Here is a 22,774-nt window from a genome sequence, read left to right on the forward strand (position 1 = left end):
CTGGTGATGGAAGCAAGGTCTGATGCTGTAAAGAGCAATAATTCATAGGAACCTGGAATGCTAGGTCCATGAATCAAGGCAAATTGAAAGTGATCGAACAAGAGATGGCAGAGTGAACATCAACATTTTAGGAATCAGTGAAGTAAAATGGACTGGAAAGGGTGAATTTTTCTCAAATGTCCATTATATCTACTACTGTGGGCAAGATTCACTTAGAAGAAATGGAGTAGCCATCATAGTCAACAAGAGTCTGAAATGCAGTACTTGGATGTTATCTCAAAAATGACAGAATGATCTCTGTTCACTTCCAAGTCAAATCATTCAATATCACAGCAATCCAAGTCTATGCCCCGACCAATAATTCTGAAGAAGCTGAAGTTAAATGGTTCTATGAAGACCTATAAGACCTTTCAGAACAAACATCCAAAAAAGATATTATTTTCATTATAGGGGATTGGAATGCAAAAGTAAGAAGTCAAGAAACACCTGGAGTAACAGCAAATTTGGCCTTGGAGTACAGAATGAAGCAGGGCAAATGCTAATAGAGTTTTGCCAAAAGAATGCACTGGTAATAGCAAAGACCCTATTCCAACAACAAAAGAGGCGACTCTACACATGGATATCACCAGATGGCCAACACTGAAATCAGATTGATTATATTCTTTGCAACTAAAGATGGAAAAGCTCTATACAGTCAGCAAAAACAAGACTGAGAGCTGACTGTGGCTCAGATCATGAACTCTTTATTGCCAAATTCAGACTTAAACTGAAGAAAATAGGGAAAACCAATAGACTATTTAGGTATGACCTAAATCAAATCTCTTACAATTATACAGTAGAAGTGAGATATAGATTTAAGGGACTAGATCTAATAGAGTGCCTGATGATCTATGAATGGAGGTTCGTGACATGGCACAGTAGACAGGGATCAAGACCATCCCCCCTCCCCCGCAAAAGAAAAGCAAAAAAGTAAAATGGCTGTCTGAGGAGGCCTTACAAATATCTGTGAAAAAAAAGAGAAGAAAAAGCAAACGAGAAAAGGGAAGATATACCCATTTAAATGCAGAGTTCCAAAGAATAGCAAGGAGAGATGAGAAAACCTTCCTCAGTGATCAGTACAAAGACACAGGAAAACAATAGAATGGGAAAGACTAGAGATCTCTTCAAGAAAACTAGAGATACCAAGGGAACATTTCATGCAAACATGGACTCAATAAAGGACAGAAATGGTATGAACCTAACAGAAGTAGAAGATATTAAGAAGAGCTGGCAAGAATACACAGAAGAACTGTACAAAAAAGATCTTCATGACCCAGATAATCACGATGGTGTTGTCACTCACCTAGAGCCAGACATCCTGGAATGTGAATCAAGTGGGCCTTAGAAAGCATCACTACGAACAAAGCTAGTGGAGGTGATGGAATTCCAGTTGAGCTATTTCAAATTCTAAATGATGATGCTGTGAAAGTGCTGCCCTCAATGTGCCAGCAAATTTGGAAAACTCAGCAATGGCCACAGGACTGAAAAAGGTCAGTTTTCATTCCAATCCCAAAGAAAGGCAATGCCAAATAATGTTCAAACTACTACACAATTGCTCTCATCTCACACACTAGTAAAGTAATGCTAAAAATTCTCCAAGCCAGGCTTCAGCAATACTTGGACCGTGAACTACCAGATGTTCAAACTGGTTTTAGAAAAGGCAGAGGAACCAGAGATCAAATTGCCAACATCCACTGGATCACTGAAAAAGCAAGAGAGTTCCAGAAAGACATCTATTTCTGCTTTATTGACTATGCCAAAGCCTTTGACTGTGTGGATCACAATAAACTATGGAAAATTCTGAAGGAGATGGGAATACCAGATCACCTGACCTGCTTCTTGAGAAATCTGTATGCGGGTCAGGTAGCAACAGTTAGAACTGGACATGGAATAGCAGAATGGTTCCAAATAGGAAAAGGAGTACATCAAGGCTGTATATTGTCACCCTTCTTACTTAAGTTATATGCAGAGCACATCATGAGAAACACTGGGCTCCAGGAAGCACAAGCTGGAATCAAGATTGCCAGAAGAAATATCAGTAACCTCATATATGCAGATGACACCACCCTTATGGCAGAAAGTGAAGAAGAACTAAGGAGCCTCTTGATGAAAGTGAAAGAGGACATTGGATATGTTGGCTTAAAGCTCAGCATTCAGAAAACTAAGATCATGGCATCCAGTCCCATCACTTCATGGAAAATAGATGGGGAAACAGTGTTAACAGTGACAGACTTCATTTTGGGGGGCTCCAAAATCACTGCAGATGGTGACTGCAGCCATGAAATTAAAAGATACTTACTCCTTGGAAGGAAAATTATGACCAATCTAGATAGCATATTAAATAGCGGAGATATTATTTTGCCAACAAAGTCCAGGTAGTCAAGGCTATGGTTTTTCCAGTAGTCGGGTATGGATGTGAGAGTTGAACTATAAAGAAAGCTGAGCACCAAAGAAGTGATGCTTTTGAACTGTGGTGTTGGAGAAGACTCTTGCGAGAACCTTGGACTGCGAGGAGATTCAACCGATCCATCCTAAAGAAGATCAGTCCTGGGTGTTCATTGGAAGGACTGATGCTGAAGCTGAAACTCCAATACTTTGGCCACCTGATGCAGAGCTGGCCTATTTGAAAAGACCCTGATGCTGGGAAAGATTGGAGAGGGGAGAAGAAGGAGACGACAGAGGATGAGATGGTTGGATGGCATCACCGATTCAATGGACATGAGTTTTGGTAAATCCTGGGAGTTAGTGATGGACAGGGAGGCCTCACGTCCATGGGGTCACAAAGAGTCAGACATGACTGAGCAAGTGAAGTGAGCTGAACTGGTTGTCCAGTGGTTGAGACACTACACTTCCAATGCAGGGGGTGCAAGTTTAATCCCTGGTCCAAGAATTAAGATCCCTTGTCACACAGCACAGGCTAAAAAAAAAAAAAAAAGTACTGATATTGTTTCAGGTCAAACAGTGTGATTTGAGAGCCAAAAGCAGAAACAATGATAAAGATGTCAGGTACCAAAATGAATCTTGTAAGACAAAAGATCAAAACAGAACGAGGAAGCGAACACAGGTGGAGTGTAAGAAGACATTATGGTATAGTATGTTCTATATTATATGCATTCACAACCTACAGGGGAAATATTGTGTATATTCAGAGCCTAAACATTCTTAGGAGAAGGAAATGGCAACCTACTCCAGTATTCTTGTCTGGAGAATCCCAAGGGCAGAGGAGCCTGGTGGACCACAGCCCATGGTTTCCCAAAGAGTCGGACACGACTGAGCAAGTAACACACACAAACATTTTTAAGGACTGTATATAATTACAAAGATGTAATGCAAGAGCAACATATTACAAGGGCATGCAGTATGGTGCAAGAAGACTGTGTGGTATTTCTGAGCGGTGAATTGAGCATATTAACCACTTGTCGTTTAGTAGCTAAGTCATTCCCAACTCTGCGACCCCATGGACGGCAGCATGCCAGGTTTCCTGTCCTTCACAATCTCCCAGACTTTGCTCAAACTCATGTCCATTGAGTTGGTGATGCTTATCCAACCATCTCATCCTCTGTCACCCCATTCTTCTACTGCCTTCAGTCTTTCTCAGGGTCAGAGTCTTTATTATAATAATCATAGCTGTAAGCAAAAAGTCAGAAACCAACATATCCTGACTTAAAAATCTTCCCTACAGCCCGATAGCTTCTGATATTCACTGGAGACTGACACTGTTCACCATGACTTATTTGTGACAATACAGATAAACCACAAAGACCTTTAGCATACAAGAATAAGATTACCATCCATGAAAAAGCAAAGTTGAACCAAGTCCTGGACAAAGAACAAGTGTCATCACAATCCCTAAAATAGGAAGACATAAGAAAAGATAATTAAACATTTTATGTCATCTATTATGACCATAATTTTGAGACAAAAAATCCATTTCTGTTTGTGAATTAATTTATGTGAAAATAATGAAAAGAAATAACAAAAATGGGAATATTAATTTGGGGTTGCTATAGTTTTGTGAAGTACGCTATTACTGACAGTGTGTTAAGCAATCTATAGACATGTCCGACTATTGCGACCCCACGGACTGTAGCCCCCCAGGTTCCCCCGTCCATGGGAGTTCTCCAGGCAAGAATCCTGGAGTGGGTTGCCATTTCCTTCTCCATCTATAGACATTATTTACTGCTAAATAGTTACACTAAATCCATTTTTTTTTTAACTCAAAACGAACAGCACTTAATTTGAAAAATATTTTCAGTAAGATGACTATGACTTTGAGAAGAGTATTCGCCAAAAACTTCCAGCTAATAAATGATAAAAGTTGGGATTCAAAACAGAAATTTGATCAAAAGCTCACACTCCCAAGAGCTAAACAAAATTGCATAGCATCAAATCATGTTTAGTTCATATTTTCATTACACAAAATTCAACTAAATTTAAATGTTTATAGTGCATACATAATTGATCATACAGGTTGTATAATGACTGAATAAATTGGGACTTAGCCACAAGATAAAAAAAAAATCCCCTACATTGAATTTGATGATGTTTTAACAGCTTAATTAAAGTAGGCATATACAACATAAAGTGCACCTATTGTGAGGAAATAAATAGTAAGTGAATTAGTAGTTTATTTTAGTAAATTTATAGTAGTTGTGCAACCATATCATTATCCAAGCCATTCCAGGCCATTTCAAAGTTCCAAGTTTATACAGTATATGTTTATAAAGAGTTGAGCATATACAATCATGTTCTAGTTCTAAATATTTATTTTGCCACCTAATAAAGTTCCTTTGTGCCCATTTCCAGATAATTTTCATGTTCATCCATACCCCCAGGCAGCTTGTGATCTATATTCTATCTCATATATTTTCCATTTTAGGAATTTTCATTTAAATGAAATCATACAATGTACAGACTTCTGTGTCTGACTTCTTACACTAATAAAAGATTTTATGTTTTGTTCATGTTGTAGCACCTATTAGAAATAATATTATTTTGTTTCTGAATCACATTTGCTTGTATGAATATGACATATTTGTTTGTTCATTTATTGATTGACAGACATTTGGATTATTTTATTTGTTGCTTGTTATGAATATTGTTGCTATGTATATTTGTGTAACAGTCTCATGTTCATATTTTTATTTTTGTTGGATTGCTTCTTTGGAGCAGAATTGCTAGGGTGATTGGAGAGTCTCTGTTACCTTTTATAAAAATACCAGAAAGTTTTCCAAAGTTTTTATTCTTACAGAAATTAAAAAAAAAAAAAAAAAGAAATATAAGAGCTCAGCTTCTTTGTACCTTAACACTTGCTATTGACCCCAAGCTGGGGTTTTAATTTGCTTTTCCTTAATGGCTGATGATTTTGAGCTTGATCTCACTATTAAATCTGCAGCTGAGCCGCTAGTCTATTGATTTTACCAACCAGTACTGTGACCTCACATTATCTACAATTTTAGTGTTTCTAAGAAAAGTCACTGAGATCACATTTGCTTTGAAATTCATCTCTAGAAATAGATTTTTTCAAACTCCACATCAAATCAAATCAGCCGCAGCAAAACTAGCAGCAAAACTGTATCTAGCAAAACTGTATCTAGCAGCAAAACTGTAGATCCTCATGATGCTTCCAAAGTGACATTTCTAAATAGCCAATAGATTTGATTTATTCAAGCTATAATTTTATTTATTGTAGCCATATTTATAATTGATAGTGAAAACGACCAAGTATCCTTTAATAGGTGAATGGATAAACAAATTGTAATACATCCATACAGTGGAATACTATTCATAAATAAAGGGGATTGAGATATCAAGGTACAAGCAGAGATGGGACATTTGTTTAATTGTAGACCCACTTGTAAATTTAAGTATTGAAATAAAAGAGGCATTGTATATTCTTAGAATATTTAATATTTCCAATATACAGTTTCTGCCTACATAATTCCTATCCTGATCATCACCTATAGAATATAATAAAGCTGCTGTTTTTAAGTATTTACTGCCTTGATTGGAAGGACTGGTGCTGAAGCTGAAGCTCCAACACTTTGGCCACCTGGTGTGAACAGCCAGCTCATTGGAAAAGTCCTGGATGCTGGGAAGATTGAAGGCAAGAGGAGAAGGGGACGACAGAGGATGAGATGGTTGGATGGCATCACCAACTCAATGGGCATGAGTTTGAGCAAGCTCCAGGAGATGGTGAAGGACAGGGAAGCCTGACATGCTGCAGTTCATGGAGTCACAAAGAGTTGGGTATGACTGAGTGAGTGAACAACACCTTAGATATTTCAGTGAAATTTTTAGCTGTAGATATGCACTTCTTCAAAAATAGGGACTTTTGTTAATAAATCTTCAGTTAGCCTTCGCATGCCAGTAGAGCAAGACTGTAATTTTTCTGATGATCTCACTTACATTATGCTCTGAGGTAAACTCCTTTGGGACAGAGATACTGACAAAAGCATGCAGTCATCTGTTACCCAAACCATTAGGAAGAGAAACTGGTGTGGCCTCCACTCAGATAGGTTTAGAAGAATGCATTTGAAAATGTCGAGCTACGACTCATAGATGTGTAATAGTTCACATCTCAAGATAACAATCTTAAAAATTAAAGAGCATGATATTAACACACTAGGCTATAATAAAATAATTTGAAATACATTTTGTAACCTAAAGATAATGCTTTATCTGTATTTATATTAGTTTTGGTGAAAGTATCAAAAACATCTAGTTTTCAGGTGAACAGTTAAAGAACTAGAAGGAAGTGAAGAGATAACTTAGTTTAGTGCCTTTTAAAATATATATTGTGGTTGTGAGTTGTTCACTCACTAAGTGGTGAATGACTCTTTGTGACCCCACGACTGCAGCATGTCAGGCCCCCCTATCCTTCACTATCTCCTGGAGTTTGCTCAAACTATGTCCACTGAGTTGGTGATGCTATCTAAACATCTCATCTACTCCTGCCTTCAATCTTTCCCAGCATCAGGGTTTTTTCCAAGTCAGCTCTTCACATCAGGCTGCCAAAATATCAGAGCTTTAGCTTCAGCATCAGTCCTTCTAGTGAATATTCAGGGTTGATTTCCTTTAAAATTGACTGGTTCAACATTTATACATGAATAAATTAAACTTCAAAATGTTTAAGTGAGTTTCCCAAGCTCATGTAGCTAATTAAAGACAGAACCAAGTCTAGAAGGTAAGGTTGAATAAGCATGATGTATGTATATGTCTAGAATTAGTAGAAATTATGCATGTACTTAACTAGTTGCTGAGCGCCTAAGCTTAACTAGAAGCTGAACGCAGAAGAATTTGAACTGTGGTGTTGGAGAAGACTCTTGTTGTCCCTTATACTATAAGGAGATCCAACCAGTTCATCCTAAAGGAAATCGGTCCTGAATGTTCATTGGAAGGACTGATGTTGAAGCTGAAACTCCAATACTTTGTCTACCTGATGCAAAGAACTGACTCATTTGAAAAGACCCTGAGGCTGGGAAAGATTGAAAGGCAGAAGGGGATGACAGAGGATGAGTTGGTTGGATGGTATCACCAACTCAATGGACATGAGTCTGAGTAAACTCTGGGTGTTGGTGATGGACAGGGAGGCCTTGCGTGTTGCAGTCCATTGGGTCGCAAAGAGTCAGACACGACTGAGCGACTGAACTGAACTGAATATTAGTTGCTTTTTTACATATTCTCTGCTTGAAACTTCCCTTGTCTTAAATCCTTCCATGTTAATTTTGACATGCATATCCAGGGAAATCATCCCTTAACCTTCCCCTCCTCAAATCTTCTAGGTTTCAGGCCTCCTCTCATATATGTTTCTGGTGTACCACACTGAGCTCCATTAGGTTATTACACAGTAGCTCACTATTCTGAATAGGCTTGATTGTTCTCTTCCTGTCTTTACACCCTGATGTCTGAACTCTGACTTTTATTTGATGTCACCTCAAAACACAGAAATATATTTAATAATATGGAGTCAGTAAATATGTTTTAATGCATTCAAATTGCAAATTAATGACTTATGTTGCTCTTATATATGTGTATATATTTATTATTAAAAAATAAAAATTACAGTTTAGACTCTATGAGGAGATTTGTAAAAAGCAGGCATGTGATTGACCATATTGCCATCTATGTCAAAACTATGTTTTCTACGTTGGGAGGATTTTATCAGATAAATGTCATCATTATGTGCTTAGAGATATCCTCCAAAATGAAGAATCTAGCTTAAGAATAAGGGGAAGAAAAAAAAAAAAAGAATAAGGGGAAGAAATGGTTAAATACAATTAGCATGATATGAATCTTTAATTAATCCAGATAAGATTTAATTTCCTGTTACCCTGGTGGCTCAGTGGTAAAAGAATTGGCCTGCCAATGCAGGAGACCTGAGTTTGATTGATCCCTTGGTCAGGAAGTTCCTCTGGAGGAGGAAATGGCCCTCCACACCAGTATCCGTGCCTGGGAAATCCCATGAACAGAGGAATCTGGCAGGCTACAGTCCATGGGGTCGCAAAGCGTCAGACACAACTACTAACAATTTATCTAACATTTAGAACAGACTTCACTGAAAAATAATTTTATTTTATTTTATTTTATTTGAAAAATAATTTTAAAAAAATAACAAAAACAAAAGCACAGAGAACAAGGTTGTCAAACATAAAGTATCAAAACTCTATCAATGAAAATGTTATAGAAACGTTTTGGTTTTATAAATGCAAGAGAAAATATAAATAGAGTATGTCTGAATGGATTTTACAACACAAATATGAAATATATTAACTAAACTTGGGAAGCAACTTCAAAGAAGAGGTGATAATTAAACAGTTTTCCCTTTATATAGTTTTCCTGTGGGGAGGTGTACTAGGAATGGCAAAGACAATGGAAAAGAAGCATGGCAAGTCATGTTTTTATTGAAAAGAGGCCAGGGGGCATCCCTTATTGGTTGGGAGAGTTGAATGGAATCAGAACAATAAGACTATTCTGGGACAAGATTATGAAACGTCACATATGTTTTAAAATATAATTCACACCTTATTTTTGATAGACAGCAACATGATATCTATGTATAAATGTCACAAAGTTTTGTGTTTTGGAAGTGGGGAAAGACGAGTGAGAGGAAGAGACCAGAAGAATAAAGAAAATGTGAATAAGGCTTTTTTTTTTTTTTTTTCCTTCTGGTCTAGTCTACTGTCTTTTCTTTCAGAATCTAAGTAGTATTTGGAAATTAATAATTCTCAACATATATTCTTGAATGAGGGAATGAGTGAACTGAAATAGGCTCCTAAAGAAGCAGCAGTTAGACATAATCAAGACAAATGTTAAGGGTAGGATGTGCACAGTCTTGGCTATAGATCAGGGTGGGAGGTGTAGCCTAGACCTGTTTATCGATAAGTTGCTTATCTGTGTTTGTGAAAATGGTGATGGTGGGGGATAGGCTAGATTATAGTTTTCGATATTGTGCTTGTAACAGCCTCATATAATGAACTCAGTTTTTAGACTCTTGGCCTGTATAATTTGGACAAAATAAAATAGAACAGATTACAGTACAACACAAAGGACCATGGAAGGCAAGCAATGCCAGGCAATGAGTATTATTCTAGATGTAGTTATTAGCTCTACATCATCATGTAAAGGGTATTTATTTCTGTGATTTGTAGTCAAAAAGTTTAAGTCTGAAAGCTAGTAGTCTAGAGAAGTGGCTTGGTCTGGGCAGTTCTATGAACAAAAACATTATTTTGTCTCTTTTCCTTTCCTTTTTTTATTTACTAAAAAATTACATTTGTTTTTTAAAATGCAAATTATTTTCATTTCTTTTGATCATGTAAATTCCTGCTTTAGAGATAAAAATGTGCAATATTATAGCAAAAATATCTGGAAATAATTTGCTTCTTACAATAGATCTAATAAGATATGCTATTGATAACATAATAATAAGGTGTAGACTCAAGTCAGAAACACACAGATTTGAAGCACAACTAATCATAGTCAGACCGGCCTGCTGATTTTGTTTGGGAAGCTTGTTTTGATCTACTCTTCTTCATATGCAGAGTGAGCATAATGATATGATTTTAGGTTTAAAGTTTTGGTAAAACAAATGAAGTAAATAAACTCTTCATTGTAGCTTCCATACTTACCTATTTTCAGTATTGGCATTATTAACCTAACTACAAAGATAGTCTGTAATTGATAGTGACCTTTTAGTGATAAATTATTAAAGGAAAACATAATGCAGAACTATGTTTCTGCCAGCCTTGGAATAACATGGAGTTCTGTCTGCACAGGTACAATGACAGATACATCAAAGACAAGTACCACTGCAGAATATTTCCTTTATGCTATTAATGCTAACAGTTTCTCAATAAAAAAAATAATAGCTATGGACTTCCAGTGGTTAAGACTCTGCCTCTCAATGCAGGGAGTATGGGAAACCCAGATGGCACTAGTGGTAAGGAATCTACCTGCCAATGAAGGAGACTCAAGAGAAGCGGGTTCTGTCCCTGGGTTGGGAAGATCCCCTGGAGGAGGAAATAGCAATCCCCTCCAGTATTCTCGCTGGGAGAATCACATGGATAGAGGAGACTGGCAGGCTACAGATAGTCCACTGGATCACAAAGATTCAGACATGACTGAGAGTCTGAGCAATAACTGGATACAATGAAATAGAACAGATTAATCAGGTAAGATACCACTTGACTCGAGGCCAAATAAATAAATAAATAAATAAAGCAGAAGCAATACTGTAGTGAATTCACCAAAGACTTTAAAGAATGGCTGAACATTTTAAAAAGTCAGATTAAAGTTGCAGATAGCTTAATGTTCAGGAACTTTCAACAGAAACCAGGCTGTTCCACAGCTCCCATTTCTGTATAAACAATGAATCCAGAAGAAGAGAGCTATGCCTTTCCCACATTTATCTGCTTCTACTCTCCATCCCATGCAAAGAGTTGACTCATTGGAAAAGACCCTGAAGCTGGGAGGGACTGGGGGCAGGAGGAGAAGGGGATGACAGAGGATGAGATGGCTGGATGGCATCACCGACTTGATGGACACGAGTTTGAGTAAACTCCTGGAGTTGGTGATGGACAGGGAGGCCTGGCATGCTGCAATTCATAGGGTCGCAAAGAGTCGGACAGGACTGAGTGACTGAACTGAACTGAACTGAGCTTTCTATCCCATTCCCAGAATCCCTGTATGGCAACTACATGTTAGCATTACATCTCCTTCAGTTCAGTTCAGTTCAGTTCAGTTCAGTCGCTCAGTCGTGTCCGACTCTTTGCGACCCCATGAATCGCAGCATGCCAGGCCTCCCTGTCCATCACAAACTCTCGGAGTTCACTCAAACTCGTGTCCATTGAGTCAGTGATGCCATCCAGCCATCTCATCCTCTATCGTCCCCTTCTCCTCCTGCCCCCAATACCTCCCAGCATCAGGGTCTTTTCCAATGAGTCAACTCTTCTCATGAGGTAGCCAAAGATCTGGAGTTTCAGCTTCAGCATCAGTCCTTCCAAGGAACACCCAGGACTGATCTCCTTTAGGATGGACTGGATCTCTTTGCAGTCCAAGGGACTCTCAAGAGTCTTCTCCAACACCACAGTTCAAAAGCATCAATTCTTCGGTGCTCAGCTTTCTTCACAGTCCAACTCTCACATCCATATATGACCACTGGAAAAACCATAGCCTTGACCAGACGGACCTTTGTTGGCAAAGTAATGTCTCTGCTTTTTAATATGCTATCTAGGTTGGTCATACTTTCCTTCCAAGGAGTAAATGTCTTCTAATTTCATGGCTGCAGTCATTATCCACAGTGATTTTGGAGCCCAAAAAAATAAAGTCTGACAATGCTTCCACTGTTTCCCCATCTATTTTCCATGAGGTGATGGGACCAGATGCCATGACCTTAGTTTTCTGAATGCTAATCTTTAAGCCAGCTTTTTCACTCTCCTCTTTCACTTTCATCAAGAGGCTTTTTAGTTCCTCTTCACTCTCTGCCATAAAGGTGGTGTCATCTGCATATAGGAGGTTATTGATATTTCTCCCGGCAATTTTGATTCCAGCTTGTGCTTCCTCCAGCCCAGCGTTTCTCATGATGTACTCTGCATATAAGTTAAATAAGCAGGGTGACAGTATACAGCCTTGATGTACTCCTTTTCCTATTTGGAGCCAGTCTGTTGTTCCATATCCAGTTCTAACTGTTGCTTCCTGACCTGCATACAGATTTCTCAAGAGGCAGGTCAGGTGGTTTTGTATTCCCATCTTTTTCAGAATTTTCCATCGATAGTGATCCACACAGTCAACGGCTTTGGCGTAGTCCATAAAACAGAAATAGATGTTTTTCTGGAACTCTCTTGCTTTTTTGATGATCCAGTGGATATTGACAATTTGAAATCTGGTTCCTCTGCCTTTTCTAAAACCAGCTTGAACATCTGGAAGTTCTCGGTTCACGTATTGCTAAAGCCTGTCTTGGAGAATTTTGAGCATTATATCTCCTTACAAGATATCAAAGCATAAAAATACCACTTATAAATGGCAACTTGAATTTAACTCTTTTTTTCCTACTTCCTCATGCAGATGTCTGAAAGAGATATGGCACAGATCAACTGCACTCAGGTAAAGGAGTTTATTCTCGTGGGCCTCACGGATCAAGAGGAGTTGAAGATGCCCCTCTTTGTCCTGTTCTTATCCATCTACCTCTTCACAGTAGCAGGCAACCTGGGTCTGATCCTAGTCATCAGAACAGATTCAAGACTCCACACGCCAATGTACTTCTTCCTTAGTAACCTGGCCTTTGTTGATTTCTGTTATGCTTCTGTCGTTACACCCAAAATGCTTGGAAATTTCTTGTACAAGCCAAATGTTATTTCTTTCAACTCAGGTGCTGCCCAGCTAGGCTGTTTCCTCACCTTCATGGTATCCGAGTGCTTACTGCTGACTTCCATGGCCTACGATCGATACGTAGCCACTTGTAGCCCTCTCCTCTATGTGGCCTCAATGTCCCGAGGCGTCTGTACTCAGCTCGTAGCCGTCCCCTACAGCTACGGCTTTCTAATGGCGCTGTTTCATACCATCTTCACTTTTCGTCTCGCCTATTGCCACTCGAATACCATCAACCATTTCTACTGCGATGACGTGCCTCTGCTCAGACTCGCTCACTCAGATACACGTTCCAAACAGCGATGGATTTTGGCCTGTGCTGGTGTTACTTTCATCTCCTCTGTTCTGATTGTCTTCATCTCCTACATGTTTATTATTTCTACCATCCTGAGAATGCGCTCAGCTGAGGGAAGACGCAAAGCCTTCTCCACACGTAGCTCCCACATGTTTGCGGTCACCATATTCTATGGGACCCTCATCTTTATGTACTTACAACCAAGTTCTCAGCATTCTCTTGACACAGATAAGATGGCCTCTGTCTTCTATACAGTGATCATTCCCATGTTGAACCCTTTAATTTACAGCCTCAGAAATAAGGATGTAAAAAATGCCCTGAAAAAAGTCATCACCAATAGAAACCAGGCTGTGTGTTCACAACATCTAAAACATGATTTGAATAAATAAAAGTGGACTTTCTCTCATGGTACATTTTTTTTTTAGTTAACTATGAAAAACTAGTCAAATGACGACATTATTTGGTGTTTAATAAAGATTTCTTCAAACTAAAATAAATTCATTCTCTGAATTCTTTGTAATCAAATGACTTAAAATCATAATTTATATGTAGAAAGTATCATAGAAACTTACATGCCATTTCTCAAATTTTATATATGCATATATATATATTTACACATAAAAGTATATGTATTTATATATTTATAAAAATTCATTTCATCTGATATCAGCATAACTAGATATAGGCCAAAGATAGACAAAACTGAGTTCCCTTTAATACTCAGTTTACAATTATAAGAATGCTTTAATAATGTATCTTAGAATGCTTTTGCAATATATTCCAAATTAAACACTAATTAGAGACAACTGTATTTCAGTGATTTCAATCTGAATTGATTTTTTCCCCAGGGGCTATTTGACAATGCCTGGAAATATTATTGATTTTCACCATGACAAGGTGGTGTAAACGAGTAGCCTTGCTATGTAGACAGCCAAGGGTGTGGATGTGTTAGTCACTCAGTCGAGTCTGACTCTTTGTGACCCCATGGACCATAACCTCCCAGGCTTCTCCATCCATGGAATTCTCCAGGCAAGAATATTGAAGTGGATTGCCATCTCCTTCTCCAAGGGCGTGGATGCTGGTACTAGAGTGGACATGAAAAATCCGTCACAAGCAGAGCAATTACACTAAGTTTCAGTGCTTCAGTTATGCTAAGGTTCAATGCTGAGAAAGTCTGCCCTCAACAATTGTTTCCTAAGAACTGTAGACTTCATCCTGGTCAGACTGGTGAATGGTGTTACTAAAGCCTCCTACGTGCTTGGCCACTCAGTCGTGTCTGACTCCCTGTGGCCCCATGGACTGTAGCCCACCAGGTTCCTCTGTCTGTGGAATTTTCCAGGCAAGAATACTGGAGTGGGTTACCATTTCCTTCTCTTGTGTCTCCTGCCTTAGCAGGCAGAATCTTTACCACTAGTCACCTGAAAAGTCTCATATAGACTTGCTGATTTTCCTTTTTTTTTTTTCATCAACTATTAAGTGCCATTAAACCCCCAATTGAATTATGCTTTTCTGTTCACATCTGTCACTTTCTATTCCATAAATCTTGAGCTGACTGTGTCACTTGTTCATGAATTTATAATTGCTAAGTTTACTGTGTTTTCCTGTTATTATTATTAAAAATCCATCTTTGTTTACTGTAGTCCTATTTTTCTATGACTTTAACATAAAATTTCAGCTCTCTTATAGCTACTATTTGCATGGAATCATTTTCTATCATTTTACTTTAAAAATATATATTTATGATTTTATTTTTGCTGCACTGGTCTTCATTGCTGTGAGCTGGTTCTCTCTGGCTGTGGTGAGTGGTGCTCCTCTCTAGCTACAGTATCCAGGCTTCTCACTGTGTGACTTCCCTTGTTACAGAGTTCTGGTTCCTAGGTGCAGTATCAGTAGCTATAATGCACAGACATAGTTGCCTTGAGGCATATGGAATCTTCCTGGAACAGAGACTGAACCCATGTCTCCTGCATTCGCAGTGGCAAAAACTGAGTGAAAATTGTGTTTCTTTTAGACAGCCAATAGTTGGATTTTGCCGTTTTTAAGTAACTAAATATATGTGCCTTTTGATTGGTGTAATTAGTACCTTTCTCCTTAATGACATCTGGAGGGGTTGTTAGAACACATATTGCTGGATCAGCGTTTATAAGTCAGTAGGTCTGATACAGAGCAAGAAAAAAAAATTGCATTTTCAACAGTTACTTATAGTTTCCAAGTGTTGAATGAGGTCACTGGGAGGATGTGACCTTTGGTTGACTCTTGATCTGGACCTGGACAATCGGAGGGTCCTCACTATCAATCCCTCCCTCCATGCCTTTGACTTTTCTGCCTGTCGCTTCCATGGCAGGAGCCATTGTCAAGGATGCAGCCTGGAGAGCCTGAGGTGTTGAAACCACATGGATGGTCTGCATGAGTGAACCCGTGAGTCTTCTATATGAACTTTTAAGAGTCCAGGGGGTCTTTGTAGAGATTTACTCATTTTATAGCCACCCAAACTAAGACTTAGGTATATTCCCTTGCTATTTAAAATCACCACTGACCAATATGGGATGATCTGCTTCTTTCGTTTCACCCCACCCTCCATGTATGCTTGTCTAGTTTCAGATTTCACCCGGGGAAACTCTCATGTTTGCAAACCAATACCAAGTTATCTTGATGTTGCTTGTCCAGAGCTCCACTCGGATAGCCATTGCCTCAAACGATCTCTTTACCATATCTGTATTCAGCTGTTGGCTTTTCTCTCTTAAGAGTAAGTGCCTACATATCTTTATTGGAGAACTGCAACAGGTTTCTTGAAGCTGTTATACCTCCTTTCCAGATAAGACAGAAGCAACTGGAAATTTACATCCCATGGGGAATAGCCCTTAGCCAGTGATTGATATGGGCACAGGAGTATACACGTGGCCCTTGGACATTGCAAGTTTCAACTGCACAGGTCTACCTACATGAGAATAATTTTCCGTTAGTAAAAATATCACAGTACTATAAGTCTCTGATTGTTTTAATCCAATGATGAGGGGAGGAATCATTGATACAGAAGGCCAATGCTAAGTTATACACAGATTAATCCATACATTTATAAGTTACAGGTTGTTCAGGGTCAGCTGTATATATTCAAGCTCCTTTGCCCACTCAGATCAACTTGAGCTATCTCTCTCCAGAATTCTTCCCTAGAATCTAACCAAAATTCTTATCATGGGGACTTTGATACTATATCCTTGCTTGGCTTACTTTCTTACCAGGTGCCACTTCCCATTCAATCCAATAGCTATTCTTGGGAAAAATTCTTAACAAATCACGTTTACACCAGTCATTGATTCAGTGTCTCATTTTGGGGAAACCCAAATTAAGATGGTATTATAAATTTTTGCAATATATTATTTGTGTAATTCTCCAGAAAGAAAAGTCCTCTTGATAGTCATATATGTTGAAACATTAAAATTGTTTGACATTCATTAACTTTTTCAGCCCACTTAATATGAAGTACTTCTAGCACCTCTTCTTATCACAAAAAGGGCTCAGAAGTTTAAAAACAAAGCTTTGAAAAAGCAAAAGTCTAAAGAATTATTTAGGCTATGTTGTCAAATCTAGTTTGCTCTTAGCCATGAAATTCGGGGTCCTTTTTCTTCTGGTGCCTTCCTTGCCAGCTCAGATGGTAAAGAATTTGCAATACAGGAGACACAGGTTTGATCCCTGGGTCAGGAAGATCCCCTGGAGAAGGGGATGGCAACCCACTTTAGTGTTCTTGTCTGGAGAATCCCAAGGATATGGGAACTTGGCAGGCTATAGTCAATGGGGTCTCAAAGACAGACTGAGACGTCATGACTCTCTGTTGACTGAGTAACTTCATTTTCTTTCTTTTCCTCTGGAAAAAGAAAGCTAACTGAATGGATATGGATATCAAGAGGCATGCATTTGACTCCTGATAGAACCACTAACTTTATTTCCTATTTAAGATGTGAACTTTCTCATTGGTAAATGATTGGGTTGTGTTAGATACATGATTTTTTTGTTTTTCTGTAGAATTATTTTGGTTAGAGCTTTTTTATGTTATTAATAATAATATCAATGTGTGCATGGGTGCTAAGTCGTGTCTGACTCTTTGCGACCCTGTGGACTGGAGCCAACCAGGTTCCTCTGTCCTTGGGATTCTCCAGGCAAGAATACTGGAGTGGGTTGCCATGCCCTCCTCCAGGGGATCTTCCCCACCCTGAGATCAAACCAGCATCTCTGCATCTTCTGCATTGGCAGGTGGGTTCTTTACCACTAGCGCCACCTGGGAAGCCCCAGTAAACAATAATAACTAAAATTAGTCTGGTGGAGTGGGGTGATAGAACCAAAGCTCTGACCAATTGTTCCTCTTAATACATTTTCCAGAGATCTTCCTTCAGGTCACTCAGAAACAACTTGAGTCATTGCCACAAGACCAAGTTGCTTTCACAGCACTATCTGAAAACTGTGAGCCTAAATATAATCTATGGTCCCATGCTGCTTGCTAGCTCTTTGATTTTCAATCTTTTTATAAGCATCATAGGAATTCTATTTTGACAAGGGAAATCTCTCTAACCAGTGCTGTTTCTGACCTGTTCCTAAATCTCCTCCAATCCTCACAATATTAATGTTGAGTTGTTTTTCCAATTATAAACTTTCTTAAATGTAGTATCATTCATAAGGGTGTAAATTCTACCAGGACTCCCACCAGCCTGAAAATTGCAAAACATAAATTTGAAAAAGAAACTTTTTTTTTTTTTTGCTTGTTTGTTGGCTTTTGGCCACATGGCTTGTGAGATTTTAGTTCCCTGAACAAGGATGGAACCCAGGTGCTCAGCAGTGAGCGGCCAGAGCCCTAGCCACTGGACCACCAGGGAATATCAGAAAAACCTCATCTCTTGAAACTTTGAGATCTAGGTGACTAGCACTGCTTGGAAAACAGTTGTGATTTTCAAATTGTTAAGTATAATTTGCTTTAGTAATGATGTTAAGGAAAACATGAAATTGTGAAAATTGCTGTGGGTCTGATTTAAAATGTGTTATTGAAATGAGGTTAACTTTATTGATGTGTTTTGGGGATTCAAGGTTTCAATGAGCACCATCTGTCATAATTTTTGTCGTGGTCTATTCCACAAAGAAGTTTCTAAATAACTGTAGTGACACATTTGCTTTATTTACAGAGGCTCAATTCCCAAGTTCTCACAGATCAGTCTCTTGTGACAACTCAGAAAAGAATGTGAGATAAATGAGTCCCAATGGTACTTTCTCATGGAGATGGTATGAAATCTTTTTTCAGGTTCTAATGGGCTTTCAAATGAAGATCTGGGGAGAAAAAAAAAAAAAATCAAAAATCTCCCAAACTTTCTCTATACAAGTGAAAATCCCATTGATGAGGACTGTTTTCCAGGGAACAGTTGCTAAGAGCACTGTCTAATTGCATGTTTATCTGTAAAACTCTTGCCTCAATGGCATGCTTTACTCATTTGCAAGCTTATTTGTCAAGTTTCTTTCCAGCAGTGAGAAATCTTGTTTTACTACTTAAAAGCCATTTAATTACTGTTCAATTCCAACATGCATGTACAGCACTTTCAGAATTAACTTGAACCACCATGAGAAACAGATTTATAAACCATAATGCAAAGTTTATATCCAGTTCCTTTTGTTTGTAATTTTACAGTGTCTAATCAAAGAATCATTTTCCAAAGTTACTCATAACAATAAATCCCCCATCTTGACTGTGATTAAGGCATACATTTATAATGCAGCTAAATATATTTGTGTGCATTTCTTCCTGGCATTGGCTGACAATCTCATTAACTTTTTATTAATTTGCATATCATTTAGTTTTTGCAATATACAGTTCTATGAATTTATGGTAATTGCATAGAATCAAGTAACAACTCCCTAGGTAACATGCAAAACAGTTCCTTCACCTTAAAAATTCCCTAATGCATCTCCTAGTCATATACTCTCCCCTTCCCAAAACTTTGATCAACTGAGCTGAACTGTTTCTCCTAAAGTTTATGAAATGGAAAGATAAATCTTTCCCTCAGAAGAGTCTTTGATGATATATATATATATATATATATATATACACACACACATATAGATATATACATAACTAATATTGAAATAGCACTATAAAAACCCAATACTAACAAGCTGTGGTTAATAACTCCTCTTTATTGTCATTTGAAGTCAATCTAATATATTTGCATGCAGAGATTTATACAGATTTCTACTTAGTTAATTTTCCAACATCCCTATACCAAGATAAAGTCAAGTACAGTAAAACATAAATGAAACCAGAACATTTTTTCAACTGTATTAAGTATGTTTGTCACTTAAATAAAATTAAGTATGGCATAGTTACAGAATACTTATGCAATTTACTAAGCATAATTCATGATAATTCATATAATCCTGATTGATGCTGACAAATCGTGATCATGTCAAGCTGTAAAATGCAAGGATTTGCTGCTTTTCCTGTTCACTGAACTACATATGTTAATGCAGTGTGTACAAACAATGTTAGACACTAACACTGCCACTCCCCAGCAGCCATTTTATTAAAGTCCATAGTTATCACTGGAAATTTATTTCATAGAAAACTACATGGTAAAATTTATATACAAAATCACTATACAAAGCAGACTAATCCCTCCCTGTGTCCTCACAAACCATATGCAGGATAATCTGGTTATCCAACATTAATCCAGAATCCTTAGGGATGTAAATTTTCCTTGCTTTGGAGATCACCTTTTGCATCAAATGTCTTACTGATCCTCTCATTTATGTCCTTTAGGTTCACTATGCATAACAGAAGTTTTGTTTTTCACCTCCTATCTATTTGAAACCTCTGGAAGATATAATTAAATTATCTGGTGCATCCTCAGTTAAATGCTGGACATCATAAATTACTGAGAAGGCAACAGAAATTGCACTATATTGGAAAAATAAATATAATTCCATAATTCCTTTCTCTTTCATCACCCCATCCCACCAACCCAACAAAAACTTTTTCAATGTAGAGAATTATTGTTCCCATAAACATGCTGTCTTTGTCCATTCAAGCTACCATAACAAAATACTATAAAAATGAGTGTTTGTTTTTTTTTTAACAATAGAACGTTATTTTCTCATAATTTTGGAGGCTGGTAAATCCAAGACCAAGGTCCTCACCAATTTAGTTCTTTGTAGGAACTCTCTTCCTGGATTGTATGTGGTTGCTGTCTAACTGTGCTCACGTGGCCTCTTCTGTGTGTATGAAAGAGTGTGATGTTTGTGTGTGTTTATGTGTAAGGAGAGAGAAAGCAGGCTAGAGTCTCTCCTTATAAGGCCACTAATTCTATCATGAAAACACCGTTCTCATTATCATGCAACCCTGCCTCCCTAAGGACCATCTGCAAACACCATCACCCTGGGTTTGGGGCCTCAATCTATGAACTCAGCTTATAGCAGACACACTGTTTCCAAATAAATGTTAAAACCATTTTCCATCTGTACACTTTGTTATTGACACAGAAGAGCTAAGAAAGCTCTCTGGGAGAGTGCTCTTAGACTAGGTCACCAAGGAAATCAAGTAATGATGGACAGAGACAACCTAAAGAGGAAATGAACACTTCATGAACATTTCAAAGAATAGGACAATGATGTTCAGAAATAGATTCTTGAGGGAGTTCTCCAAATTCTTTGAAAGAGATGTAGTTAGAAAGTTCACAAGGTAATTTTTATCTTTCTTCCAAGGATAGATTTAAATCCTTTTGTTGAACAAAAACAACAATGTAACAATTAAAACAACAAATAAGAGCAATTTAAAAGCTAGAAAATCTTAGGGCAATAATATCATAGGTGGAACTGTAGGCCTGAAGTTCTTCAAAACAGGATAATAATGCTAATTGATCTCCAGCCTGCCTTGGGATTCATTTCAGGAGTTGGCTCTAAGCTTTCCGATTATTTTACTTGCATCATACTCTAAGTAAGAAAGATCCCTTGGGATACATCAGTGACAAAACCTTGCAGTTTGCTGATGCCCAGACCTATGTGGAGAAGAAATAGGAACACGATCTACCCAGGTATAGTTTAGAAGAGTATATTTAAAAATTGGCATAAAAATGAACAGTTTTAAAATGAGTTAGAATAGAATCAATTTTAGAATAAAATATTTTGGATGGTATTTTGGAAATAAGGGAAAATAATGTTTCCTCTAATCTCATTTCAGTTATGCAGACATGTGGTCTTATATAAAATGTATTTTTAGTAGTTTGGAATGAAAAAAATATTTAAAATCTTTGAGATAGAATCTATTCAAACATTTAGATGTTAGGCACTTAACTGATTAGATTGTAAACTATGTCAAAACTCTCCTTTCCATTTTAGCAAATCTAGTCATTTTACCCAGAATGAGAGATGAGGACTTTAAAATTAAATCATCATTGTGACCCTTAATATATTTGATACAAATACAAATATAAATTATGAATGGGATCATAAATTGAAATAGTATGACAAAAATTAATATTTAATTCATTATCACCAAGCATGTAGAAGGGGCTACATTAAGAAATGAATAAAAAATTCATGGCTCACACCCAAAGAATTTACAATCTATCAAAAGAAGAAATATGGAAACAGAAATTTGAAATGATATGAAAATAAATTATGTATAAAATGTTTCCAGAACACAAAAATGAAAACTGGTAAGTAGCAGAGGAACTGAAATTTAAAGAGATCTCTTTTTAGGAAAGGTTGAGTTTTGATAGGCTTTGAAGAATAAATAGGAGTTTTTCTTCCAACCCTTTAATACCATTCACCTTGTAGAGATAAGCATAGGATAAAACACATAGAAAGTAGGGAATAATGGAAATTCATATTGCAACTGAGGATTGCAAAATAATTATTCTAATTATTGTGTGGTGACTGCAGCATAAGAGATGTGAGTGGAATCTGAATATAAAATATCATGAGTTGGATCATAAAAGATCATATATAATATACTTTCAAATGTATTGTCAACTATATACATGTGCTACATTTAAGATAAGGTAAAATGTCATACTGAAGCACTTCTAGCTGCTAAACAGTGAAGTCTTAGCTGCTGTCTTGGAACTACTAAAGCAAACTTCCAATCAAAAACTTGCTTAATTAATTCAAAGTGGAATTCATCTATCTGTGGGTCCACTAAGTAGGCTTTTAGACACTCCGATGACTTGCTTCATGTATTGATCAATACTGTTAAAAATCATCTTCTTCCCATAGAAAGTTGTAGAAACATCCATACATGTGCACTTAAAAATTATTTTTGACTTTGATAAAATAGGTACCACTTGAAATTAGGAATATGAGGAACAAACTGAATTTTTGACTTGCTAAAACTAATGTATTTTGAGGGTGACAGAGCATTCAAATAAAGACCTCCCAATTTCATTCAGGGTTCTTTCTGCTGTGCCCTTCTTGGCATAAATCTCAGTGAAATGGCATTTTTCAACATTTATCTGTTATTAGAAAATCAACTGTTCATTACTGAGACTCTATTGTATTTTTTTTCTCATAGGTATAATAGAATAACTGAAATCAAATAGAAATTTT

At 37.4% G+C, this 22,774-nt stretch overlaps 1 protein-coding gene across 1 annotated transcript; it reads left to right on the forward strand.

Annotated features, from left to right (window-relative positions):
• The first annotated feature begins 12,615 nt into the window (after positions 1-12,615).
• Positions 12,616-13,587, forward strand: LOC122702824 (olfactory receptor 1044-like). Its single transcript, XM_043916681.1, has one exon. The coding sequence runs from the start codon at positions 12,616-12,618 to the stop codon at positions 13,585-13,587; it is 972 nt and encodes a 323-aa protein (XP_043772616.1).
• Positions 13,588-22,774: the final 9,187 nt, after the last annotated feature.

The sequence above is a fragment of the Cervus elaphus genome, chromosome 1 (genome assembly GCF_910594005.1).
Source record: "Cervus elaphus chromosome 1, mCerEla1.1, whole genome shotgun sequence".
In the NCBI taxonomy this organism is placed as follows: Eukaryota; Metazoa; Chordata; class Mammalia; order Artiodactyla; family Cervidae; genus Cervus; species Cervus elaphus.